This window comes from Equus asinus, chromosome 3 (assembly GCF_041296235.1).
Source record: "Equus asinus isolate D_3611 breed Donkey chromosome 3, EquAss-T2T_v2, whole genome shotgun sequence".
NCBI classification, from domain to species: Eukaryota; Metazoa; Chordata; class Mammalia; order Perissodactyla; family Equidae; genus Equus; species Equus asinus.
The window spans coordinates 130,370,938-130,389,940 of NC_091792.1; the positions used below are offsets into that span (position 1 = coordinate 130,370,938).

The 19,003-nt window shown below is 36.8% G+C and overlaps 1 protein-coding gene across 7 annotated transcripts in view; it reads left to right on the forward strand.

Moving 5' to 3' along the window:
- The window catches only part of RFC1 (replication factor C subunit 1), a 79,265-nt gene that overhangs the window by 30,675 nt on the left and 29,587 nt on the right, over nucleotides 1-19,003 (forward strand). For 4 of the 7 annotated variants that reach the window (XM_070506020.1, XM_070506021.1, XM_070506022.1 and 1 more), the window contains 6 exons: nucleotides 5,699-5,931; nucleotides 6,782-6,859; nucleotides 8,029-8,106; nucleotides 9,273-9,360; nucleotides 10,506-10,768; nucleotides 13,153-13,260. In XM_070506020.1, coding sequence (XP_070362121.1) covers nucleotides 5,699-5,931; nucleotides 6,782-6,859; nucleotides 8,029-8,106; nucleotides 9,273-9,360; nucleotides 10,506-10,768; nucleotides 13,153-13,260 — 848 coding nt within the window. Of the gene's footprint in view, nucleotides 1-3,110; nucleotides 3,155-5,698; nucleotides 5,932-6,781; nucleotides 6,860-8,028; nucleotides 8,107-9,272; nucleotides 9,361-10,505; nucleotides 10,769-13,152; nucleotides 13,261-19,003 lie in introns of all 7 variants that reach the window. The other 3 variants (XM_070506023.1, XM_070506024.1, XM_070506026.1) reach the window with 1 other exon arrangement.

A 19,003-nucleotide genomic window follows, 5' to 3' on the forward strand; every position in this document is an offset into this window, starting at 1 on the left:
CCATATGTAACACGAATGACAAACATTAATGTACAACTGAAATTTCACGAGATTGTAACCTATCATTAACTCAATAAAAAAATCCATATGTAATTACATTTTTACTCAGAAATTATGAAAATGTTTATAAAATTATGTCTGTGTTTAGGTATAGTACCTTTTTTGGATCTATAGCTTGAAGACGTTGTTAGGTTTAAATTCATGTATTCTAGGGGCTGGCCCCGTGGCCGAGTGGTTAAGTTCGTGCGCTCCGCTGCAGGCGGCCCAGTGTTTCGTCGGTTCGAATCCTGGGCGCGGACATGGCACTGCTCGTCAGACCACGCTGAGGCAGCGTCCCACATGCCACAACTAGAGGAACCCACAACGAAAAATACACAACTATGTACCGGGGGGCTTTGGGGAGAAAAAGGAAAAAATAAAATTAAAAAAAAAAAAATTCATGTATTCTAAACCAAAAATTCAGAGAAGGGCTCTATTACCCTCCACTATTATAAAGACATCTCAGTAGAGAAGGCTCATTTCAGAAGCTCCCCTTTTAGGTTAACATTATGTTAAGGCTAACCTGAAAGAACAAAGCGACGCATTTTTGTATTTTTGCCAGCTTAATTTTACTCTTTTCATGATTTTTTTGAACTTTGAAATTTGGGCTTCATTTTTAATGACTACATGAATCCATTATATGGCTAGATCACAACTTATATAGTCCTTTCCTGGTTTTGATTATTTCTGTTGCTTACATGTTTCCTTTTCCTAATAGTGTGATGAATGTATTTGTGTATAAATATTTATCAACACCTCTGATTATCTCCAAGAATTACTATGCTAATGGTTGTGACCTTCTTTAAGGTTCTGGATATATGTTGCCAAATTACTTTCTAGAAAAGTCATGCTGGTTTACATTTTCTTAATTAGTGTTTGTTTAGTACAGACTCATCACATTCTAACCAGTATTGAGTATACTAGTTAAAAAATCTATATGATTATCCAGAGTCTCAAAATTATAGAGGGGAAAATCTTAAGAGTTTGTCCAACATTTTGCTTTTTCTCCCCAAAGCCCCCCAGTACATAGTTGTGTATTCTTCGTTGTGGGTTCCTCTAGTTGTGGCATGTGGGACGCTGCCTCAGCGTGGTCTGATGAGCAGTGCCATGTCCGCGCCCAGGATTCGAACTAACGAAACACTGGGCCGCCTGCAGCGGAGCGCACGAACTTAACCACTCGGCCACGGGGCCAGCCCCGAGTTTGTCCAACATTTTGCAGAGGAGGACAATGAAGCCCAAATAGTTGATTAAAATAAAAATAGTAAGTCGAAGTCAGGTTAGAATTTTAGTTTTCTGAACTTCCATTTCAGTGTTGTTTTCATGAGAGAATATTACTTTATTATTTATTGAATGTCTTTTATAACATGGCTAGGTGCTATACTGGGCACTTTGCCTTTTAAAAAGTCTCATCTTCCCAATAACCCAAATGATGAGTGGCTTGAAATCGTTTTGCCTATTATAGGAAAGATAACTGAAGGAAGAAATGAGGGCAGTTCTTCAAACGCTGAATGTTGAAAAAGGATAGACTAAGGAAGATAGGTAGAATTCACAGGGAAGTGTTTTGGCTTAAAATAAGGAAGAACTTTCCTAAATAGGAAAGTAGTGCTATTCACTAAAGAAAGGGGAGATCAAGTTGAATTACATTGCTTAATTTTGAAAGTATTTAAGCCTAGTCTGTGTTTTTGTCAGGAATGTGGAAAATGGGGTCCAGGTATTGAATGAGAAATAGGACTAGTTGACTAAAGATAATGCATTATAAAGAATGTGGTAGAGTACCTGGCATATAGCTTAATGCTCAATAATAACTATTATTAACAGTAACTAGATTCCGTGAAGTCTCTGAAGCTAGTGACAGAATAAGCAGAGATGCTGATAAACAATGAAAGAAGTAAGCAAAGAAAGGTGGGGAGGAGGGAGAAACTAAAGCCAAGCCTTTTCTCTCTCAGAAAGTCAAGAGGTCAGAGAGTTCCTAGGAGATACTCACTTTGTAATATACAGATGAAAAAGATAGGGTGAGAAAAATAATCCCCATCCAGAGATTAAAATTGTTAACATTTTATGATTCTTTTCAGATCTTTGAATATGAATTTAAAAGTATATCTATAAATATGTAGATAGATATAGATATATCATTAAATAGCCTGTTATATCACCAGCTTTTATCACTTAATAAACATACGAACATCTTTATGTCAGTAAATATGGATATACATTATAATTTTCTGTTCCTGCATAGAATTCTGTTACATGCTTGAACATATTAATAGATAGTTTATTTTCCCATTTTATAAAGAATATTCCTTTTGTCTGTCTCTGGTGCCACTGTCATAGTTGAGGCTGTCTTTTTTTTGCCTAAACTTTATTAGTCCATTAGTTTTTGCTTCATGTTTTCTTGCCGTCCTGCATTCTGTTCTCCATACTTTTGAATGAACGAATGCTGTGATAAGCATTTTTGTACATAAATCTTTGTGTACTTATTTGTTTATTTTGTTTTTTTTTAAAGACTGAATTCTTAGAAGTGGAATTGCTGGGTCCAGTTAATGGACGTACATATGTAAGATTTTGATACATATTGCAAGGTTGTTAGAAAAATTCACTCTTATTGCCTGTTGTGTATGTAAAGTCCCATTTCCATACACCCTTGCCAACAATCTTTTACATCTGATAATCTTAGAAATTCTTGATCTCACTAAATTTCATGCTAATCTATTAGCTGTAAATATTTATGAGATTGCTGGAAGGGTTAAGCTAGGGATTGCAAATTCATTATTTGCAAGTACCATTGTTTCCCTTTCTGAAGCTATACCAAATAGCAGTGATTGATCTTGTGTGAATTAAGTTCTTAAGAACAGATACGACATTTTAGATAGCAAGGAAGTTCTTGAGTAATTAGGGGAGAACTGGAACAGGAAAATAGTGGTTGACTTGTTCCATTCAGTTCTGGGATTTTCTGTCATACGGCTTATAAGCATGGCTAGGTGTAGAGGAAATGGATTGTTACTGCTTTTGGCATTTTTAAAGTGGGGCAAAAACTAGCAGAGACAATTTAATTTTGTTCTTTCTCCATTAAGGGAATGCCTCCTGCCTGGAAGTACGGTTGTTGAACTTAAACCAAGTAAGAATTATAAAATTTAATAAGCTCTCAGATAAGATTAGAAATTTTATCTTATATACATTAGATATGTTTTTAACTTTGCACTTACTGCCTAAGGAGATGTCTTGGTTGTCTGTATTTAAAAGGTTCCAGTTTTGTGGTTTTCTTAAAGCCAGGATATCAGCAATGTTGTTCTTGTTTTGAATCTTCTTTTAAGGGCATTTTGCATAATTTATTTTGACTGCTAAGTAGGATAGTTTGTTGCTGAATGCTTCTGGTTTGATTATGCTACAGCTTAACTGAGTCTAGGAGTTTGAAAACAGACCAGCTATAAATTATAAAAAATTATTTGGGGTTCTGTAATATAGCAATTCATTATGTTATCTACGAGAAAAAGAAAGGAGTTTCAGATTACATTTTCACTGGTTACTAGGACTATTATGGATGATTTGTATGGCTATTGTACTTAAATGGAATGGTGATAATGCCATCTAGCCTTTGCAGAACCATCTGAATCAGACACCTTTTTCACATCTGGCAGAGGCAGAGAAGGACTGGTTGTCAGATAGGGAGAACAGACCATATGAATGACTGAACCTAGTTTGCTGACTCTTGTTAACATGGTTAAACTGAAATCTGGTAAGTGCATCAAGCTTTGGAGGTGTTTAGAAAGATTTATGAATGAATTTTTAATTTAAGCTTTAGCGTAGATTGACTATAGTTGAAGATAAGTAGAACTATGCTTTAATTAAAATCTTTTGGTTGCAGTTTAAGAAAAAAACCTAGCTTATTGTAAGCAAAACGGAATTTATTATAAGCCCGTTGTCATACCTCATTGAATGCCAGAATAAACCTTTAATACCTTAGTTTATACACGTTAGTTCATCACACTGATCAAGGGTAAGATTGGGCCCACCTTGATCAGTTTCTCACTCCTGGTCCAGTTGGTGGTGGCAAGGAGTATGGAGCCATCTAATAAATGTAACCATGGTTATTGGAGGCTCTTGGAGGGTGAGTGAGGTGTAAGTTCTTAGGGAAAGTGAGCTTATAGTGAACTGTGTGGGCATTCTCAGAGATGTCTACTATACTCTTGCTTTAAATGGTGGATTACTTTTTGCATTTAGTGAGCAGAAACCTGTAAGAGTTATGCTTTCTAAATTTTATAGTTTCATTTTAATATAAATGTAATAATTAGAAAGTAAGACTAAATCCTTTTGGTTTTTACATATCTTAGGGACTTTCATGTTTGAGAGGGCAACCACCTAGGAATAGCACAGTGCCTGGCACGTAAGGCCCATAGCAAATGCTTGAAGTTGAATGAGGGAGTACTTGAGAGGAAGTAAGACCCACTGATATGTGGCCTTGCGCACCAGACTCATAATGTGAACTGTCCCACCCCCATAGTGACCTGACCTTCACAGTTGCCTTTTAGATTTTTCTTGTTATTGGACTTCTTTTGTTTTTAGGGCAAAGCAAAAAGCTTTTTGTCTTGTGAATCACTGAACCAAACAAAAAGATTTATTGAGGCCCTTTTGAGGTCTCTAATTATTTAAGCCTTGTCTTGAATGCTTAGAAAGACTTTTAAAACCAGATATTTTATGGAAACTTTTTAGAAAGCTAAAATGTAATAAAACAAAGTGCTTAAAGTCTTAAATGAATGGTTAGATATTGCTAGATAGTCCACCTTCAATATTTGGCTAGACTCTGACAACTTCTTACCACCTCTGCAAATAGCACCCTAGTCTAAGGCTTCAGCATTTCTTCTGGAACTATAATCAATTCCTAAATGGTCTCTTCCTGCATTTGCTTTTACCCCTTGACAGTGTGTTCTTCAAAGGACATGACTTAAGTTGTATCACTCACTACTCTGCTTAAAATTCTCCAGTAGATTCCCAATCTAAGATAAAACCTAAAATTCTTTCCATGATTTAGGAAGTCCTACAGGATTTGGCCCCTACTTCTCTTACCTTACCCCCTTCATTGTGCTCCAAGCACACTTACTTTAAGGCTTTGCTCTTGTACTTTTCATTTCCTGAACATCCTTGCCTGACGTATCTGAATTTCAGGGGTCTGTTCAGATGTTGCTTATTGAGGAGGCTTTCCCTGACTACCCTGTCTAAAAGAGCACCTTTCATCACTTTTTAATTCTTTTCATCCTAGTTTACCTTTTCTTCATGGCTTTTATAACTTGACAGTCTATATTTGTTTATTTCTATATCTGTTTTCCCTTCTAGACTCCAAACTCCATGAGGTCAGGGATTTTATCTTTTTTGTTCACTGTTGTATCCTCTGCCTGGCACATAATAGGTGATCAGTAAATATTTGTTGAATACATGAGTAAATAAATATGTTTGTATACTCTGGGTGGTAATTGGGGAAAGTAGTGTATTACAGACCTGGCACTGGTAAATATGAGGATGATTGTTGAATTGAGGAGATAGGAAGAGAAAAATTGCTAGACTCCCATAGCTCTTGTATACTTTTTATAAAGCTGGTGGAAGTGATTGCTTTGTATAATTAGAATTGATGTTTTATCAAACAATGTTTCATTATATTTCATTTAAGATGAAGACGATGACTTTGCATGTAAGAAGGCAGTCTCTAAGTCAAAAGAGAATGGAGGATCTACAAATAGTTACCTTGGAGCATCAAACATGAAAAAGAGTGAAGAGAACACTAAGACCAAGAATAAGCCTTTATCACCAATAAAACTTACCCCTACATCAGTGCTTGATTATTTTGGAACTGGGAGTGTCCAAAGATCAGATAAGAAGATGGTGTCAAGTAAAAGAAAAGAGGTGAGTGTTCTGTACGCAAACAAGAATGCTCAGGATTTGTACCTATTCACTGTTATTAATGAGATGAGAAATTTGGATGTTATAAATAGGTCAACATATTGTATTGTTTAAAGTAATTTTCCTATGATTATGAATAAAATTGTCATTTTAGAGGATGAGGAAGTTAGAATATTAGACATGTAATTTTTTTATATTTGAAGGTGGGAAAAGATCATTTAAATCATAGAATAAATTGTAATTCTTAGAATTTAAATACTCAGAATGCAAACTCACTTCACTGTTGACCTCAGCCAGACAAAATTGGATAATAAATTTGTTCCCAAATGAGATCATAAATACATAACTTTTAAATAGAGCCTACCTATGCTATACTTTTTACCTTCTCTATTTGGCTGATGTTGGATTCATCTTTTCCTGGACATTTAGGAAATAGAAATACAGATAAATTATAGTGAAAGTAGTCTCTTGAGTTAAAGCCTGCCAAATGGTGTTTGTTGATTTCATTCGTGCCTCCATAGGACACTGTGATCATTCTCACATACTGCTTTGCCAATGTTCTGGATTACTTCTGAAGCCAAGACATTCGTCTGCAGATTTTTTTGGGTACTTCTTTTGAACATTTCAGTAGAATTAAGTGAGAACCATCTGCCTATAGAATATTTGCTCATTAGGAAATTGGATGTGGTCAGTAACTATGAACATGATTTTCTGGCTGGCGTGCATTGATACTGTTTCATAATTGATACACATCTCTCTCATTGGTGTATTTAATCAGCTACAGTCAAGAAAAAGCATCTTGTTTTTAACTTAAGGTTTACGCTGATCTTGCTTGTTTTTCTTTGAAATCTAGCCTTCTCAAAATACAGATGATTCCAGATTAAATGATGAAGCCATCGCCAAGCAATTGCAACTTGATGAAGATGCAGAGGTATTGGCATTTTGTTTAGATATCATTAACAACTTGATGTTGTGACTTGCTATTTAGTCTACCCAGGCCAACAATCAAGATTGTTCTGGTCTCATTTTGGATTGAGCCTCGTTGTGAGAGTTATGTGTAAAATAAGTTAAAATCTAATATATGAAAATCTGAGTTTTTATATAAAAGATAAATGAGAGCAGGGAATCATTATTTATATAAATATTTATCATTAGATTTCTTTCTTTCTTTTTTGAGGAAGATTAGCCCTGAGCTAACTACTGCCAGTCCTCCTCTTTTTGCTGAGGAACACTGGCCCTGAGCTAACATCTGTGCCCATCTTCCTCTACTTTATATGTGGGATGCCTACCACAGCATGGCATGCCAAGTGGTGCCATATCTGCACCTGGGATCCAAACTGGCGAACCCCGGGCCGCTGAGAAGCAGAACTGTGAACTTAACTGCTGCATCACTGGGCCAACCCTCATTAGATTTTTTTGAGTGGAAGCCTTCTTTAGTATAGTTAAAATAATTTTATTTGGTCATACCTCTTTTCTTTTCACTATGTGCAGTCTCATCCACTCCTGTGGCTTTAAATTCTATGTATATGCTGATGATCCCTAAATCTATCTCCAGTTCACTGGGCTCTCTTGAGCAGTAACCCTGTTATGTTCATTCAACATGTATTTATTGAGCACTTACTGAGTGCATGGCACAGTTCTATGTGTTAAGGATACTGCAGTTAAAAAAAAAAAAGAAAATGTCAGGTCGTTATAAGTGCTATGAAGAAAAGTAAAGGAATAGGTAGTTTTGGCGTGATCAGTGGGGTTATGAGTGTTGTATTTTAAGCAGAGGGGTTAGAAAGGCCCCTCTGAGGAAGTAACATTGGGGCACAAAAGGAAATGATAATGGGGCTGGCTACCTGGAGGAAGATTTCCTCTAGACAGAGAAAAGCAAGTGCAAGCATCCTGAGGTAAAAGTGTTTGAATTTGGTGAGTTTGGAGAAATGGCCAGTAGCAATCTTGTGATACTTAACTATTAATATTAAGTTAAAAAAGGTCATAGTTACTTTCTGGAAAATGTTTTTCCAGTTTCTTCTAAGTATCATGAATCAAACATTTAAAAACTTTAATTTACAAAAAGAAAAAAAAGCAAGTCTGACTGTGTTGATACTTTTACAGCTGGAGAGACAACTGCATGAAGATGAAGAGTTTGCCAGAACGTTAGCCATGTTGGATGAAGAACCTAAGACCAAAAAGGTGGCATTTGAGTGGGCTGTTTGCATTCTAAATATACAGTACAGATCAGTGTTCCCTTTCATACCTGTGTATTCTAGGCTCTGGAGATGCAACCATGAGTAACTCTTCTAGAAAGAAGCTAAATTATTTTAATTTAGAAAAGTGTGTTTGGGGAGGCTCACTGAGAAACTTAGTCTTCCCAAAGGAAGGTTGATAGAGCCAAAGCCAACTGGAACCCATCTTCCCAAAACGACAGATTGCAGCTTTTACTTACTCTCTGTCACAAAGAGGTTCTTAGGTAGTTGTTCAGTTAATAATGCTTCTACAGATTCCTATGGAACCTAAAGTTTAATAACTTTAATATTAATTACTCTCTTTTTGGGAAGCACAATTTTGCTATTTCTAATTAGCTAACATTAAGATCTGTATTAGGACAGTCTCAAATAATAATGAGTATATTTTGGGGAATCTTTAAAAGCATCAAGTTTTTTTTAAGTACTTGCATCTCCAAAAAATTAGACTTATTTTCATTGAATCACATTCTGTTAATATTGTCAGTTATAATATCTGACTATTTTAAAAGATTTTACAGCAGGCAGGTGTAAGGCAATGGGGGATGGTGGGGACTTTGTCATTTGAAAAGCCTTACTCCATTTAAAGGCATTCAAATTATAATTATTTAAAAAAAAATACTGTGTCATGCACCCCAATTTGTAACCTCTTTGTAAAATGGAGTTTTGAGGGAACGGTGGAGAGAATGGGTATTTTTTTTCTCTTTTGAGAAAGTGCTCTTTTATTTTTCTTTTGAGCTTTAGATTGTTTTTAATTTAGTCTTTTGGGTTTAGATTTTAGTTTTTAACCTCATAATTGAGATGAAAGGAGCAGAAATAAGGCTTCCATTTCCAGATTCACAAGTTGGGAAGAACTGGGGAAATTTTTTGTAGATATATTTTTTATGCTCTTTCATCTGTTTTCTCATCTGTAAAATTAAAAGTAATAAAACATGCTTCATTTGCTCCACAAATTTTGTGGATGAATGAGTGAAAATTTGTTGTATTGTTCTGTTACTTTGGAAGGTGGCCCATAATATTAAAATAAATTAAAACTTTGATTAGAATTAACAATATACTTTGTGGTAATAGTTTTCCTATTATTTGTCACACTTGACACTTTTGAAATTTTCTTAGGCTCGAAAGGACCCAGAAGAGAGAGAAACATTTTCATCTGTCCAAGCCACTTTAAGTAAAACAGAAAAACATAAATATCCTCATAAAGGTAATACTAACAGGAAAAAGTAAGCAGGAACATTTACCTTCGTAGAGGAAAATTCGTGGTGACCTTGTTTAAACATTCTATTCAGTAATTGCCTTGTATTGTTAGGTAGACATTATTTCAAAGGAGTATTGAAGCATGTTCGACTTAGATACTTTGAAGGCCATTTGGATATTAGCTGGTGTAGAACTCCTGTCTGCTCTATGATTGTTGTGAGAATGGTATCACAGCTCTTGGCTTCATGTTAATTTCCAAGTATAGTGCAAAGTGTGGACATCAATATACGAAGACAAACAGCTAGATGTTTTAAGCTCATAGAATTGACTCATAGTTGTCCAGGTCATCTGAAACTTTCCTGCTGATTGTGTATAGGTTTTTATTATTATTATTATTTTGGTGAGGAAGATTGTCCCTGAGCTAATGTCTGTTGCTAATCTTCCTCTTTTTTGCTTGAGGAAGATTGTCCCTGAGCTAACATCCGTGCCAATCTTCCTCTGTTTTGTATGTGGGATGCCACTACAGCATGGCTTGATGAGCAGTGTGTAGGTCATGCCTGGGATCTGAGCCTGTGAATCCTGGCCCACTGAAGCAGAGTGTGCGAACTTAACTACTACATGACCGGTCTGGCCCAGGTTTTATTTTTTGGTGGTCCTGATACCTAACCATCTGCTGGTATTGATAGTCTTAATCCTATAAGTAAATCTGTTCATTTAGTACTTTTTAGTCTCAAAAATCTCAGGATTTGGGGCTTTCAGACCATATTACAAATAAAGAATTTTTATGTAACATATTCTAGTCAGGAAGTTTTCTCTGTGTAAATTTCAGACCATTGAAGTTTATCTGTGGGATAAATGCCATATCCATAAATGTAGTTTACCATATTATTTCAATTAATGACTAATTTATATTTAACAAGACAGATCCTTTAATTTGAACTGGTTGTACAAAGAAGTAATATACAAATGTTTAATTTTTAAAAATAAATATGCTGTATAAAGAACCAAAATCTTAATGTAAATGTTATGAAATCACCATATGATGTTGTGTGCTACTAAGATCACTCAGTTGAAAGATGAAAAAATAATCTTGATATTGGGTATCATTTCCCCAAAACAACAGTCATAATCTTTTCTTTTTTTTCCTTTCAGAGGAAAGAAAGAATTGCAGTCCTAAGAAGCAAACTAAATGTGAAAGTTCAAAAAAATCTCAGCAACATTCCAAGTCGTCAGGTTCCAAAATAGGAGAACCTTCTCCAAAAGCCAGTTCCACGCTGGCACTTTTGAAAAAAAAACAAGAGAGTTCTTATAAAGAAACAGAGCCTGTGCCCTCAAAAAGCAAAGAAAATGCCATTGAATTGAAAGGAGAAACAAAAACTCCTAAGAAAACCAAAAGTTCACCAGCTAAAAAAGAGGTAGAAATTTTCTAAAAATATGCCATCCTGGCGCTGTGCGTTGATTGTTTTCAAGTTTTATTTCTAACTTTCTAAGTTATTGTAATACTTTTAAGATACTGTCTTATTTAGATGCTGTTGCAGAATGTAGGTTATTAATGTAGCCAAATTAGCTAATATTGAGTATTGTGTATCAGATATTGTGCTAATACATATGATATCTCATGTAATCTTTACGACAACCCTGTGAGATATTTTCTTTTATTATTCAACTTTTAAAGATGAGGAAACAAGCTAAAAGAGTGTAAGTAACTTTTATAAGATCATCAAGCCTAGTAAGTGGCAGAGCCAGGTTTGAACTCAGGTCCTCTGAGGCCAGAAAAAGCAGGATAACATGCTGGCTCTGAACATGGACTCTGGAGTCAGTTTCAGATCATAGTCCTGCCACTGAGCAGATGTGTGACCTTGATCTGGTTACTTCCTCTATCTGCTTGGGTTTCTCATTTGTAAAATAGGATAATAATAGGGCATAATAATATGTAAAACCACTCAGAACAATGCGTGGTACATAATAAGTGCTATATAAGTTTTTGCTATTATTAAAATTATTGTTATTTATATATGCCCAGAATGTACTCCTTTTTCCTCTTGTATAATAACGTTGAGATGCTGAAATAATTTTGAAAGGATGAAATAGTGAAATAATGCAGAATGGTTTTCAAAAGTTTTGTTTTCATATATGTTTGATAAGTGAAAGGTTTCTTAGAATCTCCAATTTGGAACCACCTTAGATTTATAAGGAGAAACCACTATTCCTTCAAGCCTCTTAGGCACTTAGAATTAAAAGCAGAATGTTGTCTATTTTAACTACTCATCACCATTATTTTTTAGTGCAGAGCAGTGAAATGGTGATGATTTCAAGATGCTTTTGTTTGTGGTTAGTGTTCATAAATACGCTTAAGGGAACAATTAACTTTTTGGTCTTAGATTTTTCTTCACTAAATACTTATCTAGTGGACGAATGTTTTTCTTCAGGCACACTAAATATGTTCAGTAATCAGAGGCTTGTCTATTTTTATTAGAAGAGAAGATATTTTTAAATGATACTGTTACTCTTCATTGTATTTGTTAAAGTTGGAATCGAAATGTCTTAGAAAACTTTTAAGCAGTTTTGGGAATATCAACGTCTATTTAATTCAATCCATCTTGGTCAAATAATTTTGACATCATAAATGTGTGTGCTTCAAAGTTATTTTATGAGGTGTTTATAATTGAGAATTATTTTTTTCATAGAATTAATGTTATAAATGAATAATTTTCCCATTTTCATATGCATTGGATCCTCCTGTGAAACTTGTTAAATTATGGTTGTGGGTGTGGTCTGGGTAGGTGTATTTTCATAAGATCCTCAGATAATAAGAATGCACACCAGTGTTTAAGAACCATTGTTAAAGAGTAGAGCTAAGGTCTAGGACCAGCCAGTAATGGCGTATATAACTCATAACTAAAGTAGCTCACCTATTTTGTTGATTAAATCATTTATTTGTGTAGAAGTGATGTTTTGTCTACTCTCAAGGGAATTTGAGGTGGCTTACAAGTTAAAAATAATGTAAAATAGGAAATAGAAAAAACAACAGAGACCCTCTTGTAGTGGTTCTTAAATCAGAATTATCTAGGATTTTTTTTGCCAAATATACATGCCCTAGCCGTACCCTGTATCTCTGAATCAGAAACTTGGAGTAGGTTTGGGAATATATAGTTTGAAAAACTTCCCTGGGATTTTCTGAGATATACCCATAGTAAGATCCCTTAGAGAAATAGAATAGAGAGATTAAACGTAGAAGGGATAGTGGTGGAATATAGAATGTGTCTGCTTTTTGGAGTAAAGCTTGCTCCTTGTTTGAGCCAGCTGTTAATATGGAGCCATAATTCTCAGACTGTAGTGCTCATATCCCCAGCTGCATAGGGCCATTGAGGTTGTTTTAGGGGTATGCAAGGCCATAGGATAAACATAGAATATCATCTTGTGTGATCAGTTTACTTGGGGAAAAACTTATTCTATTAAAATACACATGTATATATTGTGGAATATAATTTAAAATTCACATGAATTTTTGAAATAAAATACACTCTTTTTGTTTCTTTGCTTGGGGCTGGCTACTTGGCTTATGTACCTAATCTGCCCTGAGGCATGTGCCTTTAGAGAGAATGGAAAGGTTTGAGAAGGGCGGTTGCAGGGGTGCTTATAAGCCAGTGTGTATAAATTGGGGTGTACTTGTGTAGCTAAAAATGTTAATTTCAGGACCAAACACAGAAGTGACTTAATGTTCATTTATCAATATATATTTTTAGTTTTACATGAATTTTGTATGATTTTGTTCAATTTCCTTTCCCTCTTCCCAAAGTCTATAAGTCCTGAAGATTCTGAAAAGAGACGCACTAATTATCAAGCTTATCGAAGTTACTTAAATCGAGAGGGTCCCAAAGCTCTGGGCTCCAAAGAAATACCAAAGGTAAGAGTTTTGAGGGGGCATGCCACTCTGTTAGAGCCTCTGGCCTGTGGGTCCATGTATGTATTCACTGTGTCTACAGCAGCAGAGAATTAGTAATTACAAATTAACAGGAAAGCCTCAGTCACCATCTTTATGAATTAGGAATGTTTATTCGTATTATGAATCACATCTTGATACTTAGAAAAATTTTTCTGTAAGTAACAAGTAGCCCTAGTAGGGCTGGGCTTTGAGGAATACAGCAGTCACAAGGCTAATGCTCTTTGCCTTCATGGTACTTATGATCTAACTCAGGAAGAGACTTTAAATAAGTTATTGTTTAATTATAATTTTGATATGTGCCATAAGGAGAAATCCAAGCTGTTCTTAGAGAGGGTAACAGAGGAACCTCGGCCTGGGTGGGGTGTATAGAATAAGTGACATTTAAATGGAGACTTGAAGAATGGAAGGGATTTACCAGGTGTGAAGGAATTGTGATAGCATGGTGATCTGGGCAGAGGGACCAGAATGTGTGATGTCCCTGAGGGGTAAAGGATCTTACATGATATGTTTGAGGAACTAAAAGTAAAACAGTGTAGTTAGAGAATAGTGACCGACGGATGGGAGTGACTGAAGAGGTAAATAGGGCCACGTCTTGCAGGGCCTAATGTTTAGGACTTTTGTCTAAGAGAAGGAGTCATAAGTGGGGGAATAATATGACCAGATTTGCATTTCAAAAAGAGCACCCTGGCTGCTGAGCATGTAGAGTACAAAGGAGGGGGTAGGAATAGATATGGGGAGATCAATTAGGAGAAGTGGTGAGAAATAATAGAGACTTGTCCAAGGTAGTAGCAGTGAAAGTGCTGAAAAGCCAGTTAGTTTCAATGGAAAAGGTAAAATCTTTAGGACTGAGTGATAATTGGAAGTGGGAAGTGAGAAAGAATGAGCATCAGGTATAATTTTCTGGCTATTGGCCTGAGCAGCTGGGTGGATGCTGATGCTGCTGGAGGCAGAGTAGGTTTGTGGAGATGATGAGTTCATTGTTGGCCATACTGTGCTTTAGATGTATGTGAGGATCCAGTGGAGATGTAGAGTAGACCAGTAGATATGCAGGACTGGAGCTCAGAACAGAAGTCAAGATGGGATGTAAAAACTTGGGCATTATTGGCATGTAGATAATGTTTGAAGGCTTGATATCGTTGACAAACTAGTACAGAATGAGAAGTAAAAAGGGCCTTGGGTCTAGCTGTTTTATGAAGTAGAGGAGGATGAAATCCAAAAGGAGACTGAGAAGAAGCTGCCACAAATGTAGAAGAGAAGTCTGATAAGGGTGATGTCAGAGAAGCAAAGGGAAGAGAGATTTTGTAAAAAATGGTTGAGTAAGGGGCCAGCCTGGTGGTACAGGGGTTAAGTTCACATGTTCCGATTGGGTGACCTGGGGTTCGCTGGTTCGGATCCCAGGTGCAGACATGGCACCACTTGGCAGCCATGCTGTGGTAGGTGTCCTACATATAAAGTGGAGGAAGATGGGTACAGATGTTACCAAGGTTGAGAAAAAGGAGACTGAAAATTGTCCATTGCATTTAGTTACGTGAATGGTCCTTAGTCACCTTAGCAGGAGCAGTTTGAATAGAATGGTGGAGGCAGAGCCTGATGGAAATGGGTTAAAGAGTGAGTGAGAGGAGATAAAATGGAGGCAGCATAAGTAGATAATATTTTTGATAGGTTTCTTTGTGAAGGGGAAAGGAGAGGGAAGACTTCTAGCTACAAATGGAGGGTGGGATTTAGGGGAAAAGTGTATTTTTAAGGTAAGAGATACTTAGGGCATACTTTTTGCTGATGGGGTGGTCTACCAGAAAGGGAGAGATTGAGGATATATCAGAAAGCGAAGGATAATCAAATGTAGTATATGATTTCTGAGAAGGCAGAAGGGGAGGGAATTCAGACAACAAATGGAGATTAGTCCCCTAATAAAGGAGGAGGGGATGAACCTAAGGGGCTAGTGGGTTGTATAGGAGGCTAGAGGAAGACACCAGTCTTGCCTCCTGTACATGGTGTGTGAAAGACTAAACAAGCCTCTGCTTGGGAGGACTTTAGGCAAAGTGGTGTCCTTAGAGGATAGCCAGGTTTCAGTGAAGGGAAGGCTGAGGAGGTAACACTGGAGAAGAGGTTGAGAATATTGGGTAGTTGGCTGGTCCTGCAGTAAGAGTTCTAGAGTGGAAGAGTTTGGTAGGGAGGCTAGAAGTGCTGGGATTGGATAAGTAAAAAGATTCTCAGAGCCACAGTGGGTCATAGTTCAGGAGATGATAGGTGATGGGGTATGGGATAGAGGCTTGCATGTAGAGTTTTTCTGGGTTATTTTGAATTTCTTGAGAAGAATTTAAATACCTTAGTGTTTACGAGATTGTTTCAATACTAGAATCTTAGAGCTTGAAGGGACCTTCAGATCTTGGTAGTCAAACCTTTTCTCTCCAAGCAGATTCATAGCTATATGTGTTTTTTTTCTGAGAAAGATTCTTCAGTTTGACGGTGCAGGTTTGAACTTGTGTTGGGGCAGTCTTTGAATTTTATTTAGCTGCTTCTTTTCAAGCCTGTTTTAAGTCTGTGTTGGTCTCAATTCTCCATGCAGAGAGTAATAAGTAACTTGGAATGGTTTATGTAATTTTCATTTTGCTTAGTTGTATCATTTTATTGAGCCATTACAAAAATTAAAAAAGTCCTAATCAACAACTACAGCAAAGTTGCAGGGTACAAAATCAATTTAAAAAAATCCGTTGCATTCCTATGCACTAACAATGAACTAGCAGAAAGAGAAATCAAGAATACAATCTCATTCACAATCACAACAAAAAGAATAAAATATCTAGGAATAAACTTAACCAAAGAGGTGAAAGACCTGTACGCTGAAAACAATAAGACATTATTGAAAGAAAGTGAAGAAGACATAAAGAAATGGAAAGATATTCCATTTTCATGGGTCAGAAGACTAAACATAGTTAAAATGTCCATTCTACCTAAAGCAATCTGCAGATTGAATGCAATCCCAATCAAAATCCCTATGACATTCTTCACAAATAGGACAAAAGAATCCAAAAATTTATATGGAACAACAAAAGATCCCGAATAGCCAAAGCAATCCTGAGAAAAAGAAGAAAGCTGGAGGTATCACAATCCCTGACTTCAAAACATACTGCAAAGCTATAACAATCAAAACAGCATGGTACTAGCACAAAAACAGACAAACAGATCAATGGATCAGAATTGAAAGCCCAGAAATAAAACCACACATCGATGGACAGTTAATCTTTGGCAAAGGAGCCAGGAACATACAATGGAGAAAGGAAAGTCTCTTCAATAAATGTGTTGGGAAAACTGGACAGCTACATGCAAAAGAATGAAAGTAGACCATTATCTTGCACCATACACAAAAATTAACTCTAAATGGATTAAAGATTTGAAGGTAAGACCTGAAACCATAAACTCCTAGAAGAAAATATAGGCAGTACACTCTTTGACATTGGTCTTAGCCACATCTTTTTGAATACCATGTCTACTCGGGCAAGGGAAACAAGAGAAAAAGTTAACAAGTGGGACTACGTCAGACTAAAAAGCTTCTGCAAAGCAAAGGAAACCATGAACAAAATGGAATGACAACTCAGCAACTGGGAGAAAATATTTGCAAATCATTTATCAGACAAGGAGTTGATCTCCAAAATATATAAAGAACTCATCCAACTCAACAAAAAAAACCTCCCAAACAACTCAATCAAAAAATGGGCAGAGGAAGGGAGAAGGGGCAGAGCAAAATGGTGGGGTGAGCTCACCTGGGATTCTCTCCCCTCCAAAATACAGCAAAGGATTGGGAAAACTGAATTTCAGAGAATAAATCTAATGCCAACACGTTAGAGACCTACAATACCAAGAAGGTGGAGAACATAGACCTTGCTGACGGCCTCGGAGGAGCTGGAACGGGTAGGAGAGAATGTCGTACCCTTCCCTAGAGTCTGTGATCCCTGCTGCGGGGGTCTGGGAAGGAGCAGGGGAGGGGCTGCGCGACTGGGGGATCATCCAGGACTCCTGCTGCTGGTTCACTGGAAACCTGCTGACGGGGGAAAGCTTCTGTGTGCGGGGACTCCATAAACCCAGGGCCTTGGGAGACCAGAGAACAGAACTGATCTGAATCCAGATCGTTGCTCTAGAATAGCAGCCCCTCCCTCATGGAAAAGCACACTGGGTGCCGCCATCTTGCCCGAAGGCGGAGAGCTCAGAACACGTGGCTCTCGACCCCCGTCTAGTGGCGACAGGCTGTAACTGCAACCGAATTCTACCACCATGCGAAAAAACCGCTTCTCTACCATCCAGCAATTTATAAAAGCCCCAGACCAGAAGGAAAACAATAAAAACATAGAATTAAGTCCTGAGGACTTGGAATTAGGTAAACTAAGTGATAATGAGTTCAGAGCAGCTATAATCAAAAAACTCAATGAGGTAGAGAGAAAGAGAAACAAGCCAATGAGTTCTGGAGTTACTTCACAAAAGAGATTGAAATTATAAAGAAGAATCAAACAATTACTAGAGATGAGAAACACAATGGACCAGATAAAACAGAATACGGATTCCCTGAATGCCCGTGTAGACACCATAGAAGAGCAAATTAACATAACTGAAGATAGACAGGCTGAATGGCTCCAGACAGGGAAAGAAAGAGAACTAAGAATTAAAAAAACGAGGAAAATCTCCGAGAGATAGTGGATTCAATGAGGAGTAAGAACTTAAGTATCAGGAATTCTGGAGAACGTGAAAAAGGAAAATGGAGCAGAAAGTGTACTTAATGAAATTATAGAAGAGAACGTCCCACATCTAGGGATTAACGGAGAAATGTGTGTAGAAGAAGCTTTCAGATCTCCTAGATTTGTCACTGTAAAAAGACCTACTGCAAGGCACATAGTAGTACAAATGGCAAGAAGGAAAGACAAAGAAAGAATACTCAGGGAAGTAAGAAAAAAGAAGAGAATAACCTACAAAGGAGCTCCTATCAGACTTTCAGCGGATTTCTCTACAGAAACCTTACAAGCTGGGAGAGAATGGAGTGACATATTCAAAGCTTTAAAAGATAAGAATCTTCAGCCAAGAATACTCTTTCCAGCAAGAATTTCCTTCAGAGAAATTAAATCTTTTCCAGACAAACAAAAGTTAAGGGAATTTGTAACTAAAAGCCCTCCACTACAAGAAATCCTCAAGAAGGCTCTCATACCTGAAAAAAGAAAAAAGGGAGAAAGGGGTCACAAACCACAGACTAGGGAGACCAATGGATGGAACCAGAAAAGGATAGCAAATATTCAACTATAGCATTAGGGTAAAGGTAAGGAAACAACCAAAGCAAGGACGATCTTATCACTCTAACTACAAATTCATAACACGAGTTGGAATAAGAAATGAAAATAATTACTTAGGAGGGGAAGAGCAAAGGGTCTAAATCAGTATAGGCCAAGTAAGTAAGAGACCACCAGAGAATAGACTATATTATACACGAGATTCTAAATACAAACTTCAGGGTAGATACTAAACTAAAAAACAGAACAGAGTCACGAAACATAAATAAGGAAAAATCTAAGAAACCCAGCATAAGAAATTGCAGTATTAAATGGGTAGGCGAAAGCACACAGGAAAAGAAATGCAGGAAAACAAGATAATGAGCAACAGATTGACAGCATTAAGTCCATATGCATCAATAATCACTCTCAATGTAAACGGATTGAACTCTCCA